At 43.7% G+C, this 19,028-nt stretch overlaps 1 protein-coding gene across 2 annotated transcripts in view; it reads right to left on the bottom strand.

The window, feature by feature from the left end:
- LOC129825507 (ryanodine receptor 3-like) overlaps positions 1-19,028 on the bottom strand; it is a 275,528-nt gene that overhangs the window by 142,626 nt on the left and 113,874 nt on the right. For both annotated transcript variants that reach the window (XM_055885660.1, XM_055885661.1), the window contains 8 exons: positions 17,974-18,092; positions 12,202-12,335; positions 11,383-11,464; positions 10,823-10,982; positions 6,492-6,684; positions 4,648-4,864; positions 3,645-3,749; positions 1,435-1,538 (listed from right to left, as the gene is read on the bottom strand). In XM_055885660.1, coding sequence (XP_055741635.1) covers positions 1,435-1,538; positions 3,645-3,749; positions 4,648-4,864; positions 6,492-6,684; positions 10,823-10,982; positions 11,383-11,464; positions 12,202-12,335; positions 17,974-18,092 — 1,114 coding nt within the window. The remainder of the gene's footprint in view (positions 1-1,434; positions 1,539-3,644; positions 3,750-4,647; positions 4,865-6,491; positions 6,685-10,822; positions 10,983-11,382; positions 11,465-12,201; positions 12,336-17,973; positions 18,093-19,028) is intronic.

Below are 19,028 nucleotides of genomic sequence, written 5' to 3'. Positions count from 1 at the left end.
TAAATCACTGACAGTGTCACCAGCAAAGCACCCCCACACCATCACACCTCCTCCTCCACACTTCATGATGGGAACCACACATGTGCAGATCATCCATTCACCTACTCTGCATCTCACAAAGACACAACGGTTGGAAACAAAAATCTCAAATTTGGACTCATCAGATCAAAGGACAGATTTCCACCGGTCTAATGTTCATTGCTTGTGTTTCTTGGCCCAAACAAGTCTCTTCTTCTTATTGGTGTCCTTTAGTAGTAGTTTCTTTACAGCAATTTGACAATGAAGGCCTGATTCATGCAGTCTTCTCTGAACAGTTGATGTTGAGATGTGTCTGTTACTTGAACTCTGTGAAGCATTTTTTGGGGCTGCAATCTGAGTCTGGTAACTCTAATGAACGTATCCCCTGCAGCAGAGGTAACTATGGGTCTTCCTTCCCTGTGGCGGTCCTCATGAGAGCCAGTTTCATCATAGCACTTGATCGTTTTTGCGACTGCACCTGAAGAAAATTTCAGTTCTTGAAATTTTCTGGATTGACTGCCTTCATGTGTTAAAGTAATGATGGACTGTCGTTTTTCTTTGCTTATTTGAGCTGTTCTTGCCATAATATGGACTTGGTCTTTTACCAAATAGGGCTATCTTATGTATACAACCCCTACCCTGTCACAACCCAACTGATTGTCTCAAATGCTTTAAGAAGGAAAGAAATTCCAAAAATGTATGTTTAACAAGGCACACCTGTTAATTGAAATGCATTCCAGGTGAATACCTCATGAAGCTGGTTGAGAGAATGCCAAGAGTATGCAAAGCTGTCATCAAGGCAAAGTGTGGCTACTTTGAAGAATCTCAAATATAAAATATATTTTTGATTTATTTCACACTTTTTTTTTTCTACATGATTCCATGTGTTATTTCATAGTTTTGATGTCTTCACTATTATTCTACAATGTGGTAAATAGTAAAAATAAAGAAAAACCATTGAATGAGTAGCTGTGTCCAAACATTTGACTGGTTCTGTATATATATATTTATTTTTTATTTCACCTTTATTTAACCAGGTAGGCTAGTTGAGAACAAGTTCTCATTTACAACTGCGACCTGGCCAAGATAAAGCAAAGCAGTTCGCCACATACAACAACACAGAGTTACACATGGAAAAAGAGCCAGAGCCCAGTATTCCACCTAAACAGGGAGTCATCATCTCTCCCTTGACAGAGTCATCACACAGTCATTCCTTATAAAGACATTTCCTGGTACGGAAATCTATGAAACATCCTCTTAGTCAAACACGGCTATCAATCACTGTGTGTGGAAGATGTAGATACTGGAATGGCAGTTTGGTTGTCATCAGTGGCTTCTCTTTTCACTGTAATTGGATGGAATGAGTCATGTGATACAGTATGCATACGTGTTTAGGATCTTAGCCTAGCTACTCACTTGAGAGTTTCGCTAGACATCTGCAGGTTATAGTTCCTCTCAGTTTCAGGCAGCTTGGTGAAATCCACCAGGCAGGGGTGCTGCCTCTTGTTGTCGTCTCGAACCTGAGGGAGAGAGGAGAGGTAATTTATCACAATCACGTCTGGGCGCACAAACTGATTTCACTCTCTGTCTGCAACTATTGACAAAAAAACTTCCAATGATGCATTTCATAACAACTAGAAGAAACTAGTAGAAACCTCAATCACAGAAGCACTCTACAATATATATTCATCAAATATGCTAATGTAAACAGGCTACACAGGCTCGGCACAGAATGAGAGTCCTTACTAACAAACGTATTCAGCTCTCTGTGTTTACTGAATCAGAGCAGCACATTTCTGCACTGCTGCTTATATTTATTTCCCTAGGTTAACTCAAGCAGCTGTCTGTGGAGTTATTGAGCAAGAGAATATGCTACATTTAGTGGGGCTACTCAGACCCGGGTTCAAATACTATTTGAAATAATTTTAAATACTCTATATGTGCTTGATTGAGCTTGAATGGAACCAATAGAAAACTCTCAAAAGTGCAGACCCCGCCTACCTGGAACTCAAGGCAGGCTAAAGTAAACGCTCTGTATTTGAAATATTTCGAATAGTATTTGAACCCAGGTATGTGGAGTTCAAGGAGCGAAGGTAGCAACTTTACTGTATGACTGTCTAACCAAGGTGAGTGTTCTCAGATTCAGAATTACACCTTGCCAGTGTGTGTGTATCTGACTTCAGTTGATGATAAAGGATGGTAGGAGGTTACAGAGGAGATCATTCCAACAGAAAGGGCATGTACTCTAGTCTGAGATGATAAATGTACCAAACTAGTCTGAGATGATAAATGCACCAAACTAGTCTGAGATGATAAATGTACCAAACTAGTCTGAGATGATAAATGTACCAAACTAGTCTGAGATGATAAATGCACCAAACTAGTCTGAGATGATAAATGTACCAAACTAGTCTGAGATGATAAATGTACCAAACTAGTCTGAGATGATAAATGTACCAAACCAGTCTGAGATGATAAATGCACCAAACTAGTCTGAGATGATAAATGTACCAAACTAGTCTGAGATGATAAATGCACCAAACTAGTCTGAGATGATAAATGTACCAAACTAGTCTGAGATGATAAATGTACCAAACTAGTCTGAGATGATAAATGTACCAATCTAGTCTGAGATGATAAATGTACCAAACTAGTCTGAGATGATAAATGTACCAAACTAGTCTGAGATGATAAATGTACCAAACTAGTCTGAGATGATAAATGTACCAAACTAGTCTGAGATGATAAATGTACCAAAATAGTCTGAGATGATAAATGTACCAAACTAGTCTGAGATGATAAATGTACCAAAGTACTCTAAGTGCATCATCAAGTTCATTATGCCACTTGTCCCCAACAAGGGTTGAGTCTCAAATAGCACCGTATTGCCTACATAGTGTAATACCCTTGACCAGAGCCCTGGTCAAAAGTAGTGCACTGAATCGGGAATAGGGCACCACTTGTCCCCAACAAAGTCTTGTTCTCTCTCCTTCAGGATGTTGGGAGTTGGGACCTGGTCAAAACTATTGCACTATATAGGGGTTAGGGTGCACTTTGGGAACTAACAAATGTCACTTTCAAGCTAACGAGGGCTTGTTAAATAAAGATTAACCAGGCGAATAGCTGTTTCCTAAATATTGTCGTAAATTAATGAAAAGGTCTGAGCCCCTTGATTTAACATTGTCCTAAATTAATGAGAAGATCAGAGCCCCTTGACTAAATTGTGTCCTTAATGAATGAGAAGATCAGAGCCCATTAAGTAATGAGGCTCCTTATAGTCACAGCATCATTAATTTGTGCTGTCGTGCTCTTGGAAGGCTTGATCTCTGTCTCTGTCTCTGTCTCTGTCTCTGTCTCTGTCTGTTTGTCTGTCTTTTTCTCTCTCTCTCCTCTCCTCTCCCTCTCTCTCTCTCTCTCTCTCTCTCTCTCTCTCTCTCTCTCTCTCTCTCTCTCTCTCTCTCTCTTTCTCATTAAATTTGTCAAACAGCTGCGGTTGGTGGTTGTGTTCTCCTTGCCTCAGAGGAAATGATTCTGTGATAACCACTCCTGAATAAAGAGCTATGGTGCACGTGCTCAGCATTCTAACAACCACTCTTACTGCTGCAGTTAGGGAGGGAGGGACCTACCTTTCCATAGGACCATCCCAGTTCAATCTTGTTCATGCCCCAAAGTTCATGGATGTTCTCTGCTAGTCTGTCACGCACGTTGTCCAGGTGAGGAGGTAAAATAATCTGTAGAGAGAGAGAGAGAGAGAGAGAGAGAGAGAGAGAGAGAGAGAGAGAGAGAGAGAGCGAGAGCGAGAGAGAGAGCGAGAGCGAGAGCGAGCGAGAGCGAGAGCGAGAGAGAGAGCGAGAGCGAGAGCGAGCGAGAGCGAGAGACAGAGCGAGAGCGAGCGAGAGCGAGAGACAGAGCGAGAGCGAGACAGAGCGAGACAGAGAGAGACAGAGCGAGAGCGAGACAGAGCGAGACAGAGCGAGAGCGAGACAGAGCGAGAGCGAGACAGAGCGAGAGCGAGACAGAGCGAGAGCGAGAGCGAGAGCGAGACAGAGCGAGAGCGAGACAGAGCGAGAGCGAGACAGAGAGAGAGCGAGAGCGAGACAGAGCGAGAGCGAGACAGAGCGAGACAGAGCGAGAGCGAGAGCGAGACAGAGCGAGACAGAGCGAGAGCGAGAGCGAGACAGAGACAGTAAATACAACCCATATTTTTGCCTATTTATTTTAACCTGTGTGCTTTAACCATTCGTACATTGCTACAACACTGTATAAATATATAATATGACATTTGTAATGTCTTTATTGTTTTGAAACTTCTGTATGTGTAATGTTTACTGTTAATTTGTATTGTTTGTTTCACTTTTGTGTATTGCTACCTCACTTGCTTTGGCAATGTTAACACATGTTTCCCATGCCAATAAAGCCCCTTGAATTGAATTGAATTGAATTGACAGAGATGGATAAGCTGATTTAGTGTTGGGCAGTAAGATGAAGACTTGCTTTTAAACTTTGTGTTTTTAAAAAGTATATAAAAATGATTGATTGGCTGCTTGATCGATTGAGTGATTCATTGATCAATCAGTCGGCTAACTGACTGTCTGATAGACTGTTTACAGATGTCCAGTTGTGTATTACCTGGCTGGTGTCTACAGGTGTGGGGATGAACGAGGCCTGGGAGAGGATCTGTGTTGTCCCCAGTAGGTCCCTGACCCCTCCATGGTCTCTCTTGTACTCCTTCACAGCCTCCACCCTCATCTTCTCCTTGGGGAGAAGGGCCTCGTAACATGGGGAGTAACCCGCCGGGGGCAGGAACTTAAAGTCTCCATGACGACTACCCAGCAGGAAACGCACTCTGAGGAGGGGCAGAGACCAGGAAGTTAGAGATAAAAGCCATTACTCGCCAAAATGGCATTGTGTAATATTCATATACCCAAGGCTAATCTAGAACTGTAGAACTATAGAACTAGAGAATTATAGAACTATAGAACTAGAGAACTACAGAACTACAGAAATATTGAACTATAGAACTGGATAACAAGATAACTATAGAACTAGAGAACAATAGAACTAGAGAACTAGAGATCTAGAGAACTAGAGAACTACATATTCTATAGCTGTATAGATAACTATAGAACTAGAGAACAATAGAACCAGAGAACTAGAGATCTACATATATATAGTTATATAGTTATGTAGTTCTAAAGTTATCTAGTTCTATAGTTATATAAATCTATAGTTCTCTAGTTCTATAGCTGTATAGATAACTAAAGAACTAGAGAAGTGGGGAACAATAGAACTAGAGAACTATAGAACTAAAGAACTAGAGAACTAGAGAACTATATAACTTTAGAACTAGATAACTATAGAATTCTAGAGCTATGGAACAATAGAACTAGAGAAATACAGAACTATAGCGCTATAGAGCTATAGAACTAAATAATTATAGAGCTATAGAACTAGATAACTAGATAACATTAGAACTATAGACCTAGAGAACTATAGACCTAGAGAACTATAAAGCTATAGAACTAAAGAACTATAGAACGAGAGAACTAGAGACCTAGAAAACGATAGACCTAGAGAACTATGGAACTGTAGATAGAAAACTGTAGAACTACAGAACTACAAACTAAAGAACTAGCGAGCTATAGAGCTATTGAACTAGAGAACCAGAGAACTATAGAACTAATATAGAACTAGAGAAATATAGAACTAGAGAAATATAGAACTAGAGAAATATAAACTAGATAACTGTAGATCTAGATAACTATAGAGCAATAGAACTAGAGAACTAGAGAACTATAGAACCAATATAGAACTAGAGAAATATAGAACTAGAGAAATATAAACTAGATAACTGTAGATCTAGATAACTATAGAACTATAGAACTAGAGAAATATAAACTAGATAACCGTAGATCTAGATAACTACAGAACTACAGAACTAGAGAGCTATAGAACAAGAGAACTAGAGAACTATAGAACTAATATAGAACTAGAGAAATATAGAACTAGAGAAATATAAACTAGATAACTGTAGATCTAGATAACTATAGAACTATAGAACTAGAGAGCTATAGAACTAGAGAACTATAGAACTATAGAACTATATAAATATAGCTATAGAGCTATAGCCTCTAGAGTCTATTAAACCATTCAGGTTGAGAACATCTTGATTTTCCCATTGCTGGGCCATTTTCTTAAATGAATACCGTAACCTAGCTGGACCCTTACTTGACCCCTGCAGAGAAGCTGTGAGTGTGTGTGTTCATGTGTGTGTCTGTGTCTGCGTCTGTGCGTGTGCTTCTCTGCATGTGTGTGTGTGTGTGTGTGTGTGTGTGTGTGTGTGTGTGTGTGTGTGTGTGTGTGTGTGTGTGTGTGTGTGTGTGTGTGTGTGTGTGTGTGTGTGTGTGTGTGTGTGTGTGTGTGTGTGTGTGTGTGTGTGTGTGTGTGTGTGTGTGAGTGTGCTGGCCCCTTACTTGACCCCGGCTGAGAAGCTGACCACGGGGAAGAAGAATCCGTCGGTGTTGAAGTCTTCAAACATGCCCTGTACTGGCTGGCCATTGATCCTGAAGGACATGGAGGGAGCGCCCAGGTCCAGACAACAGCTCACCACGTCATCACCGTTCAACAGGTGCTGGTTGATGGAGGCCACTGCCCGGGAGATACGGCCTGGGAGGAGAAGACGGAAGAGTGGATGGGAGGAAAGGGTAAGGAGAGGAGGGGAGAAGAGAGGAGGGGAGAAGAGAAGAGAGGAGAAGAGAGGAGGGGAGAAGAGAGGAGAGGAGAAGAGAGGAGGGGAGAAGATAGGAGGGGAGAAGAGAGGAGAGGAGAGGAGAGGAGAAGAGAGGAGGGGAGAAGAGAGGAGTGGAGAAGAGAGGAGGAGAGAGGAGAGGAAAGGAGAAGAGAGGAGAGGAGAAGAGAGGAGATGAGAGGAGAAGAGAGGAGAGGAGAAGAGAGGAGAGGAGAAGAGAAGAGAGGAGAAGAGAGGAGGGGAGAAGAGACGAGAGGAGAAGAGAGGAGGGGAGAAGAGAGGAGAGGAGAAGAGAGGAGAGGAGAAGAGAGGAGAGGAGAAGAGAGGAGGGGAGAGGAGAGGAGGGGAGAAGAGAGGAGAGGAGAAGAGAGGAGGGGGGAAGAGAGGAGGGGAGAAGAGAGGAGAGGAGAAAAGAAGAGAAGTCACTTCAATGTCATGGAGGGCAGACTCAGTCTGGGGCCTCTTCAGAGGGGGAGCAGAGCAAGTGTAAGGTGTAGAATGTATATAAACCAATAATATATACAAACCCTCTGTGCTGAAGCTATTTATTGGCCATTGGGAAGCTTTGAAGTCACCGGTCGGCCATATTGGTACTCCCCAGAAGGAGCAGTCCTCCATGAATGAATGAAGTCTAGAGTATTTCAATTAAATGTTTACAGGACAAAATGTATTTAAGTATTTTGTTGTTGTAGTGGGGATAGTAACATTAGGGGGACATTAGTAATCTCTATACTTTAGGGAATTCTTTAAATATTTAAAAATATACAGTATGTGCATGTTTAGCTCACATAATATAATTTAAAAGTATGCATTAAAGTGTGTATAATATATTGAACAAAACTATAAACACAACATGTAGAGTATTAGTCCCATGTTTCATGAGCTGAAATAAAAGATCCCAGAAATGTTCCATACACACAAAAAGCGTATTTCTCTACAATTTTGTGCACAAATTTGTTTACATCCCTTTTAGTGAGTATTTCTCCTTTGCCAAGATAATCCATCCACCTGACAGGTGTGACATATCAAGAAGCTGATTCAACAGCATGATCATTACACAGGTGCACCTTGTGCTGGGGATAATAAAAGGTCACTCTAAAATGGGAAACCGGATGAGGGATGGTTGGTCGACGGGGGGCAGGGTGGAGGATGAGTGATGGTTGGTCGATGGGGGGCAGGGTGGCGGATGAGTGATGAGTGATGGTTGGTCGATGGGGGGCAGGGTGGTGGATGAGGGATGGTTGGTCGACGGGGGGCAGGGTGGAGGATGAGTGATGGTTGGTCGATGGGGGGCAGGGTGGCGGATGAGTGATGGTTGGTCGATGGGGGGCAGGGTGGCGGATGAGTGATGGTTGGTCGATGGGGGGCAGGGTGGCGGATGAGTGATGGTTGGTCGATGGGGGGCAGGGTGGCGGATGAGGGATGGTTGGTCGATGGGGGGCAGGGTGGCGGATGAGGGATGGTTGGTCGACGGGGGGCAGGGTGGCGGATGAGTGATGGTTGGTCGATGGGGGGCAGGGTGGAGGATGAGTGGTGGTTGGTCAATGGGAGGCAGGGTGGCGGATGAGTGATGAGTGATGGTTGGTCGATGGGGGGCAGGGTGGAGGATGAGTGGTGGTTGGTCGATGGGGGGCAGGGTGGCGGATGAGGGATGGTTGGTCGATGGGGGGCAGGGTGGCAGATGAGTGATGGTTGGTCGATGGGGGGCAGGGTGGCAGATGAGTGATGGTTGGTCGATAGGGGGCAGGGTGGAGGATGAGTGATGGTTGGTCGATGGGGGGCAGGGTGGCGGATGAGTGATGGTTGATCGACGGGGGGCAGGGTGGCGGATGAGTGATGGTTGGTCGATGGGGGCAGGGTGGAGGATGAGTGATGGTTGATCGACGGGGGGCAGGGTGGCGGATGAGGGATGGTTGGTTGAGGGTGAGATTTTATTGTACTGTTATTTTTTCTTTGCTCTTGACCACAGAATGATGACCTCAGGATTTCCCTGCCCAACTCCCAAAATAGCAGCGGAATTTCACATCACGAGGGCAGTCAACGAGTGCTGTTATATAAGCTACAACTTGTCTCTCTGCCCTTGACATTCAAATCCAAACTGTAAAACACACATTTCAGGACTTAACTCCCAAATTACATTATAAGGCTGAGAAGGAACTGTCAGGGTCACATCAGGACAGGTAGAACTTCAGAGAGCTTACCTGACCACAGGTAGAGTCATGCAGAACCTCAGAGAGCTTACCAGACCACAGGTAGAGTCATGCAGAACCTCAGAGAGCTTACCTGACCACAGGTAGAGTCAGAACCTCAGAGAGCTTACCAGACCACAGGTAGAGTCAGAACCTCAGAGAGCTTACCAGACCACAGGTAATGTCAGAACCTCAGAGAGCTTACCTGACCACAGGTAGAGTCAGAACCTCAGAGAGCTTACCTGAACACAGGTAGAGTCATGCAGAACCTCAGAGAGCTTACCTGACCACAGGTAGAGTCAGAACCTCAGAGAGCTTACCTGAACACAGGTAGAGTCATGCAGAACCTCTGAGAGCTTACCTGACCACAGGTAGAGTCATGCAGAACCTCAGAGAGCTTACCTGAACACAGGTAGAGTCATGCAGAACCTCAGAGAGCTTACCTGACCACAGGTAGAGTCATGTAGAACCTCAGAGAGCTTACCTGACCACAGGTAGAGTCATGCAGAACCTCAGAGAGCTTACCTGAACACAGGTAGAGTCATGCAGAACCTCAGAGAGCTTACCTGACCACAGGTAGAGTCATGCAGAACCTCAGAGAGCTTACCTGACCACAGGTAGAGTCATGCAGAACCTCAGAGAGCTTACCTGAACACAGGTAGAGTCATGCAGAACCTCAGAGAGCTTACCTGAACACAGGTAGAGTCATGCAGAACCCCAGAGAGCTTACCTGAACACAGGTAGAGTCATGCAGAACCTCAGAGAGCTTACCAGACCACAGGTAGAGTCAGAACCTCAGAGAGCTTACCTGAACACAGGTAGAGTCATGCAGAACCTCAGAGAGCTTACCTGACCACAGGTAGAGTCAGAACCTCAGAGAGCATACCTGACCACAGGTAGAGTCATGCAGAACCTCAGAGAGCTTACCAGACCACAGGTAGAGTCAGAACCTCAGAGAGCATACCTGACCACAGGTAGAGTCATGCAGAACCTCAGAGAGCTTACCAGACCACAGGTAGAGTCAGAACCTCAGAGAGCTTACCTGAACACAGGTAGAGTCATGCAGAACCTCAGAGAGCTTACCTGAACACAGGTAGAGTCAGAACCTCAGAGAGCTTATCTGAACACAGGTAGAGTCATGCAGAACCTCAGAGAGCTTACCTGAACACAGGTAGAGTCAGAACCTCAGAGAGCTTACCTGAACACAGGTAGAGTCATGCAGAACCTCAGAGAGCTTACCTGAACACAGGTAGAGTCATGCAGAACCCCAGAGAGCTTACCTGAACACAGGTAGAGTCATGCAGAACCTCAGAGAGCTTACCAGACCACAGGTAGAGTCAGAACCTCAGAGAGCTTACCTGAACACAGGTAGAGTCATGCAGAACCTCAGAGAGCTTACCTGACCACAGGTAGAGTCAGAACCTCAGAGAGCATACCTGACCACAGGTAGAGTCATGCAGAACCTCAGAGAGCTTACCAGACCACAGGTAGAGTCAGAACCTCAGAGAGCATACCTGACCACAGGTAGAGTCATGCAGAACCCCAGAGAGCTTACCAGACCACAGGTAGAGTCAGAACCTCAGAGAGCTTACCTGAACACAGGTAGAGTCATGCAGAACCTCAGAGAGCTTACCTGAACACAGGTAGAGTCAGAACCTCAGAGAGCTTACCTGAACACAGGTAGAGTCATGCAGAACCTCAGAGAGCTTACCTGAACACAGGTAGAGTCAGAACCTCAGAGAGCTTACCTGAACACAGGTAGAGTCATGCAGAACCTCAGAGAGCTTACCTGAACACAGGTAGAGTCAGAACCTCAGAGAGCTTACCTGACCACAGGTAGAGTCATGCAGAACCCCAGAGAGCTTACCTGACCACAGGTAGAGTCCGTCAAAGCTGTATGAGTAAAGGTCGTCACCCACTCCGTTGCCCCCCCATCCCTCTCCACCCCCCGGGTATGGGGCATAACCCTTAGTGGAGGCCCAGCCCACACGCAGGTGGGATGGCTCGCTGGTCACATAGTGTTCCACCTGAGAGAGAGAGAGGGAGAGAGAGTGAGAGAGAGTGAGAGAGCGAGAGACAGAGAGAGAGAGAGAGAGAGAGAGAGAGAGAGAGAGAGAGGGAGAGGGAAAGAGAGGGAGAGGGAGCGAGAAAGGGAGAGGGAGAGGGAAAGAGAGGGAGAGAGAAAGAGAGAGAGCGAGAGAGAGCGAGAGAGAGAGAGAGAGGGAGAGGGAAAGAGAGGGAGAGAGAGAGGGAGAGGGAGAGGGAAAGAGGGAGAGAGAAAAGGCATTATACGTGTGGTAGCAAAGAGCTGAATTGCAAGTAGAACTTACATTTAAAAAAATTAAAATGGTCAATAATGTTCCTACACAATTAAACAAAACACATAAGCAATGAAATAGATGAAAGTGAAGAAAAGCCCATGTCCACCTGGTCGATCATCAACTCAAAGTACCACTTCTTATACTGGGCAGAACCCTCCGCCACTCCTAGGAAGATGTTAGGTCTCATACTGGATCCAGATCCAGAGGAAGACAGAGAGATGAGAAAACAGTCAGAGATTGTGGCTTTAAGTAACGTGCGCTGCAGTACAGAAAAACAGACAGATAAATTATACATTATTCATATGTCTATTCCATGTTCTTTTACATTGCAGTCATAAAAGCTGTGTTGAGTTTGTGTTAAATCACACTGAGTTACATGTACAGTAGTAAATCAAGAATGAATGTATGTCTTATGTAATTACCCAGCCAGTAACAACTTGCTAATTTCCTGCTGTTAGGGAGCACATTCATTTATGTATGTTGTTTATTAACCCAATGAGTCCCACCATCGCGCCTGCATGATTTAGGCTACAAACTGTGTTTGAACTACAGCCTGCTGTACTGTCAATAAAACTCATGAATTCAACTGTTTATGTCAAATTGCTATGTGTTCTACTTGTAGCACTGGTTGTGCCACCCCCCCCCCCCCATACAATAAAATATTATCTAAAGCACTTCATTGTGAGACTAAATATAAAGGCTGGACAAGTCAGATAAATGAAAGGGCCATTTTTGCTGGGGCCTCGGGACTGATAGGGTTAACAAGGATATGTTGCAGGGAACACCATGGAATTACAATGATTACACCATAGAATTAGACTGAATACACCATAGAATTAGACTGAATACACCATAGAATTAGAATGGTAGTAGTTCTAATTCTATGGTGCATGGTTACCATGGGGCACTTCCTACTTCCTGTTACCTCTGAACGTCATTGACCAATCGTGTCTGGAGGAGCAGGTCTCTCTTCGGAAGCAGGTGATCACAGATGAGGTTCTGATTGGCTCTCACTGCCACCCCATTACACACACACAGAGAGCACAGGACGTCCAGGATCTAGGGAACGAGGGAGGGAGAGAGACAGGGAAAGAGAGAGAAAGAGAGAGAAAGAGAGATGGAAAGAGAGAAGGAAAGAGAGATGGGGAAATGGAAATAAGAAAATAAGGATCGAGGGAGATCGAGAGACAGCGAACAAGAGAGACGTATAAGAAATGGATTATACTATCCTCATTCCTTCCAAGTTTTCATTTTGGCAGCTGTTTTAGATTCATTTTTTGTTTTAGTCCTTTGTCTAAAATAGCTTTAATTATTAGTCACATTTTAGTAATTTAATCCTTAGTTTTAGTTATTATCAGCCGACTAAAAATCTGGACAATTTTTGTCTAGTTTTAGTCACAGTCAACTTATTCCTATTTTAGTCCATGCTTCATATTTAGGATAACTCTAAATTCCATCATGTGCATATTCAGCCTTGTCCAACTAGGCCTTCTAGTATACATACCATCCTATTAGCTGGCTATTGTGCCATAGTCATTATTAACCATACTACTAACAGAGATGGTAGAGAAAGCAAGATATTATGGAGGAAGTGGCGGGCTCACACAGGAAAAGCATGCTCAAGCGAGTGAGGAAACGCCCATTTACACAGACAGTATCCTTGACAGTTTTTTACAATGGTAAACGGCCTGAGAAAACCATCTTATTTATCCACCATCAAAGCAAAAACTGTCAATATGAACATTATTGTTTCTTAACTGTCACGTTCCTGACCTTATTTCCTTTGTTTTGTCTTTGTTTAGTTGGTCAGGACTTGAGCTGGGTGGGCATTCTATGTTATGTGTTTCTATGTTGGGTTCATTGTTATTAGCCTGATATGGTTCTCAATCAGGGGCAGGGGTTTTACGTTTCCTCTGATTGAGAACCATATTAAGTTAGACTGTTTCTCACTGTTTGTTTGTGGGTGATTGTTCCTGTGTCAGTGTTTGTGCCACACGAGACTGTTTTCGTTCGTTTCTTATTTCATTCGTGTGTTCCTTCCTGTTCGTGCGTTCATGTTATATGTTCTCAAGTTCAGGTCTGTTAACGTCGTTTATTGTTTTGTAGTTTATCAAGTGTTTTTTCGTGTTCGTCTTTCTTTAATAAATCCTTATGTGTTCAACCCACGCTGCGTTTTGGTCCGATCCATGCTCCTCTTCAGACGAGGAGGAGGACGAACGTTACATTAACAGAATTGAAGCTAGTTACAGTGTAGAAGTGCCCTGCCTGCGCATCAGTTCAAAAGATGAAGACGATTTAAGTGACCACCCGGGAGTTCTTTCTCTATCTCTCTAATTCTCTCTCTCTATCTCTCTATCTCTCTAATTCTCTCTCTCTATCTCTCTAATTCTCTCTCTCTATCTCTCTAATTCTCTCTCTCTATCTCTCTAACTCTCTATCTCTATCTCTCTATCTCTATCTCTCTAATTCTCTCTCTCTATCTCTCTAACTCTCTATCTCTCTCTCTCTAACTTTCTTGTTCTCTCTCTCTCTCTCGTTTTTTCTTTCTCTCAATTTAAAGGGCTTTATTGGCATGGGAAACATATGTTTACATTGCTCTGTCTGTCCTATGTGTGTCACACTCCTCAATAGAGCTTCACACGGACAGACAGAAGGCGACGATCCTTCGGTTTTGTCTCTGTGTAACAATAGCACGTCACTTAGCAACCAAGTCAATTATGCTAATAACCCATAGAGGGGCATGCATGGCCCGTGTCTTTATTGGTTGTTAAAAGCTTAAAGGATTCCTGTGCTGTGCCATGTCATGGTATGGATCAACATCTGCTGTTTACAGGACTGGGGTTGCACTCCAAATAGCACCTGGTCAAAAGTAGTGCACTACAGAGGGAATAGGGAGAGATTTGGAACGCATTCTGTCTCTGCATGTTGCATGCCCAACTACCCAGTTAGCCCAGTCGGGCTAGTTAACACTGCATGTAAAGCACATAATAGGAAGGTTGATATGCAGCATGAGGCTCCTGTCAACGCCACCATGACAGCTGTGATAGCCACAGATCTGCACACACTGTTGGGCACTGATTTACATACAGTTCGTTGCCAAAAGTTTTGAGAATGACAAAAAATATACATTTTCACAAAGTCTGCTGCCTCCGTTTGTATGATGGCAATCCCCCCCAAAAAAACATTTCCACTGCATTTCAGCCCTGCCACAAAAGGACCAGCTGACATCATGTCAGTGATTCTCTCGTTAACACAGGTGTGAGTGTTGACGAGGACAAGGATGGAGTTCACTCTGTCATGCTGATTGAGTTCGAATTACAGACTGGAAGCTTCAAAAGGAGGGTGGTGCATGGAATCATTGTTATTTCTCTGCCAACCATGGTTACCTGCAAGGAAACACGTGCTGTCATCATTGCTTTGCACAAAAAGTGCTTCACAGGCAAGGATATTGCTGCCAGTAAGATTGCACCTAAATCAACCATTTATCGGATCATCAAGAACTTCAAGGAGAGCGGTTAAATTGTTGTGAAGAAGGCTTCAGGGCGCCCAAGAAAGTCCAGCAAGCGCCAGGACCGTCTCCTAAAGTTGATTCAGCTGCGGGATCGGGGCACCACCAGTACAGAGCTTGCTCAGGAATGGCAGCAGGCAGGTGGGAGTGCATCTGCACGCACATTGAGGCAAAGGCTTTTGGAGAATGGGCTGGTGTCAAGAAGGGCAGCAAAGAAGTCACTTCTCTCCAGGAAAAACATCAGGGACAGACTGATATTCTGCAAAAGGTACACTGTTTGGACTGCTGCGTACTGGGGTAAAGTCATTTTCTCTGATAAATCCCCTTTCCGATTGTTTGGGGCATCCAGAGAAAAGCTTGTCCGGAGAAGACAAGGTGAATGCTACCATCAGTCCTGTGTCATGCCAACAGTAAAGCATCCTGAGACCATTCATGTGTGGGCTTGATTCTCAGCCAAGGGAGTGGGCTCACTCACAATATTCCCTAAGAACACAGCCATGAATAAAGAATGGTACCAACACATCCTCCAAGAGCAACTACTCCTACTCCCAACCATGAAAGGGACAGTTTGGTGATGAACAATTCATTTTTCAGCATGATGGAGCACCTTGCCATAAGGCACAAGTGATAACTAAGTGGCTCGGGGAACAAAACATCGATATTTTGTGTCCATGGCCAGGAAACTCCCCAGACCTTAATCCCATTGAGAACTTGTGGTCAACCCTCAAGAGGCGCCACCTCCCGTGTGGCGCAGTGGTCTAGGGCACTGCATCGCAGTGCCAGCTGCGCCACCAGAGTCTCTGGGTTCACGCCCAGGCTCTGTCGCAGCCGGCCGCAACCGGGAGGTCCGTGGGGCGACGCACAATTGGCATAGCGTCGTCCGGGTTAGGGGTTAGGGATGGATTGGCCGGTAGGGATATCCTTGTCTCAGTATGTAAAAAAAAAAAAAAATGTAATAAAATGTATGCACTCTACTGTAAGTCACTCTGAAAAAGAGCGTCTGCTAAATGAATAAAATGTAAAAAATTTAAAATGTAAGAGGCGGGTGGACAAACAAAAACCCACAAGTTCTGACAAACTCCAAGCATTGATTATGCAAGAATGGGCTGCCATCAGTCAGGATGTGGCCCAGAAGTTAATTGACAGCATGCCAGGGCGGATTGCAGAGGTCTTGAAAAAGAAGGGTCAACACTGCAAATATTGACTCTTTGCATCAACTTCATGTAATTGTCAATAAAAGCCTTTGACACTTATGAAATGCTTGTAATTATACTTCAGTATTCCATAGTAACATCTGACAAAAATATCTAAAGACACTGAAGCAGCAAACTTTGTGGAAATTAATATTTTTGTAATTCTCAATACTTTTGGCCACAACTGTACATTGTCTGGGTGTTGCATTATTTTGAGGGGGGACAATCACTTTCCAGGTTAAATTTGACATGGTTAGAAGTTTTATTAATTGGTAGTACTGTTTAACCTCTGTCTAAGCCATGACATGTTAACTCTCTCCTCCGGGTTAACCATCTCCTCCGGGTTAACCATCTCCTCCGGGTTAACTATCTCCTCCGGGTTAACTATCTCCTCTGGGTTAACCATCTCCTCTGGGTTAACCATCTCCTCCGGGTTAACCATCTCCTCTGGGTTAACCATCTCCTCTGGGTTAACCATCTCCTCTGGGTTAACCATCTCCTCTGGGTTAACTATCTCCTCTGGGTTAACTATCTCCTCCGGGTTAACCATCTCCTCCGGGTTAACCATCTCCTCTGGGTTAACCATCTCCTCTGGGTTAACCATCTCCTCTGGGTTAACTATCTCCTCCGGGTTAACTATCTCCTCCGGGTTAACCATCTCCTCTGGGTTAACCATCTCCTCTGGGTTAACCATCTCCTCTGGGTTAACTATCTCCTCCGGGTTAACTATCTCCTCCGGGTTAACTATCTCCTCCGGGTTAACCATCTCCTCTGGGTTAACCATCTCCTCTGGTTATAGGGATGAAAGCCCAAAGCACTGCTGCTCATACTGAAGATGTTTGGCTCATGCTTGCCTCTCTCTCAGAAAGCATTACACTAGCATTGTTTACAGCATGATATTGTCATTCTGCAGGTATTATGTGTACATGCTGCTGTTGTTGAGTTTCATTTAGAACCTTCAGAATGAGTGTATTAGAACATTCAGAATGAGTGCATTAGAACCTTCAGAATGAGTGTATTAGAACCTTCAGAATGAGTGTAATTAGAACCTTCAGAATGAGTGTATTAGAACCTTCAGAATGAGTGAAATTAGAACCTTCATAATGAGTGTATTAGAACCTTCAGAATGAGTGTATTAGAACCTTCAGAATGAGTGTATTAGAACCTTCAGAATGAGTGTATTAGAACCTTCAGAATGAGTGTATTAGAACCTTCCGAATGAGTGTATTAGAACCTTCAGAATGAGTGTATTAGAAACGTCAGAATGAGTGTATTAGAACCTTCAGAATGAGTGTAATAGAACCTTCAGAATGAGTGTATTAGAACCTTCAGAATGAGTGTATTAGAACCTTCAGAATGAGTGTATTATAAATGTCAGAATGAGTGTATTAGAACCTTCAGAATGAGTGTATTAGAACCTTCAGAATGAGTGTATCGGAACCTTCAGAATGAGTGTATCGGAACCTTCAGAATGAGTGTATTAGAACCTACAGAATGAGTGTATTAGAACCTTCAGAATGAGTGTATCGGAACCTTCAGAATGAGTGTATTAGAACCTTCAAAATGAGTGTATTAGAACCTTCAGAATGAGTGTATTAGCACCTTCAGAATGAGTGTATCGGAACCTTCAGAATGAGTGTATCGGAACCTTCAGAATGAGTGTATCGGAACCTTCAGAATGAGTGTATTAGAACCTTCAGAATGAGTGTATTAGAACCTTCAGAATGAGTGTATCGGAACCTTCAGAATGAGTGTATCGGAACCTTCAGAATGAGTGTATTAGAACCTTCAGAATGAGTGTATTAGCACCTTCAGAATGAGTGTATCGGAACCTTCAGAATGAGTGTATCGGAACCTTCAGAATGAGTGTATCGGAACCTTCAGAATGAGTGTATTATAAACGTCAGAATGAGTGTATTAGATCCTTCAGAATGAGTGTATCGGAACCTTCAGAATGAGTGTATTAGAACCTCAGTAATGTGTTGTTGTTGCTGACCTTGTGGTTGCGTCCGTGTTTGTAGAGCAGGGAGATGATGGACTTGATGTGTCCTTTCTGGATGATGTTCAGAGCCTCTGGAGACTCTATCAGGATACAGTGGAGCACCTCCAGGATACCTCCAGTAGAGTAAAGTAGAACAAAACAGAATAGAATCAGGAAACTCTATCAGGATACAGTGGAGCACCTCCAGGATACCTCCAGTAGAGTAAAGTAGAACAAAACAGAATAGAATCAGGAAACTCTATCAGGATACAGTGGAGCACCTCCAGGATACCTCCAGTAGAGTAAAGTAGAACAAAACAGAATAGAATCAGGAAACTCTATCAGGATACAGTGGAGCACCTCCAGGATACCTCCAGTAGAGTAAAGTAGAACAAAACAGAATAGAATCAGGAAACTCTATCAGGATACAGTGGAGCACCTCCAGGATACCTCCAGTAGAGTAAAGTAGAACAAAACAGAATAGAATCAGGAAACTCTATCAGGATACAGTGGAGCACCTCCAGGATACCTCCAGTAGAGTAAAGTAGAACAAAACAGAATAGAATCAGGAAACTCTATCAGGATACAGTGGAGCACCTCCAGGATACCTCCAGTAGAGTAAAGTAGAACAAAACAGAATAGAATCAGGAAACTCTATCAGGATACAGTGGAGCACCTCCAGGATACCTCCAGTAGAGTAAAGTAGAACAAAACAGAATAGAATCAGGAAACTCTATCAGGATACAGTGGAGCACCTCCAGGATACCTCCAGTAGAGTAAAGTAGAACAAAACAGAATAGAATCAGGAAACTCTATCAGGATACAGTGGAGCACCTCCAAGATACCTGAGGAAAAACAGGCTAAAACTACTGGGAGATTATGCTATAGACCTTGTAAGAAAAGCTACTTTATTTACAGTTATAGAATGACTCTCATATTAGCATTCAGGTTTACTTACACCAGACACACACAGTATACAATTAGCTAGCTAATAATACAAGGCATTTGACTACATAAACAAACAATTCCATACCCAATATGTAAATGTGAACTCTCTATGACCAAATCAA

This window comes from Salvelinus fontinalis, chromosome 27, assembly GCF_029448725.1.
Source record: "Salvelinus fontinalis isolate EN_2023a chromosome 27, ASM2944872v1, whole genome shotgun sequence".
NCBI lineage: Eukaryota > Metazoa > Chordata > Actinopteri > Salmoniformes > Salmonidae > Salvelinus > Salvelinus fontinalis.
This window is presented reverse-complemented; position numbering and strand designations above follow the sequence as displayed.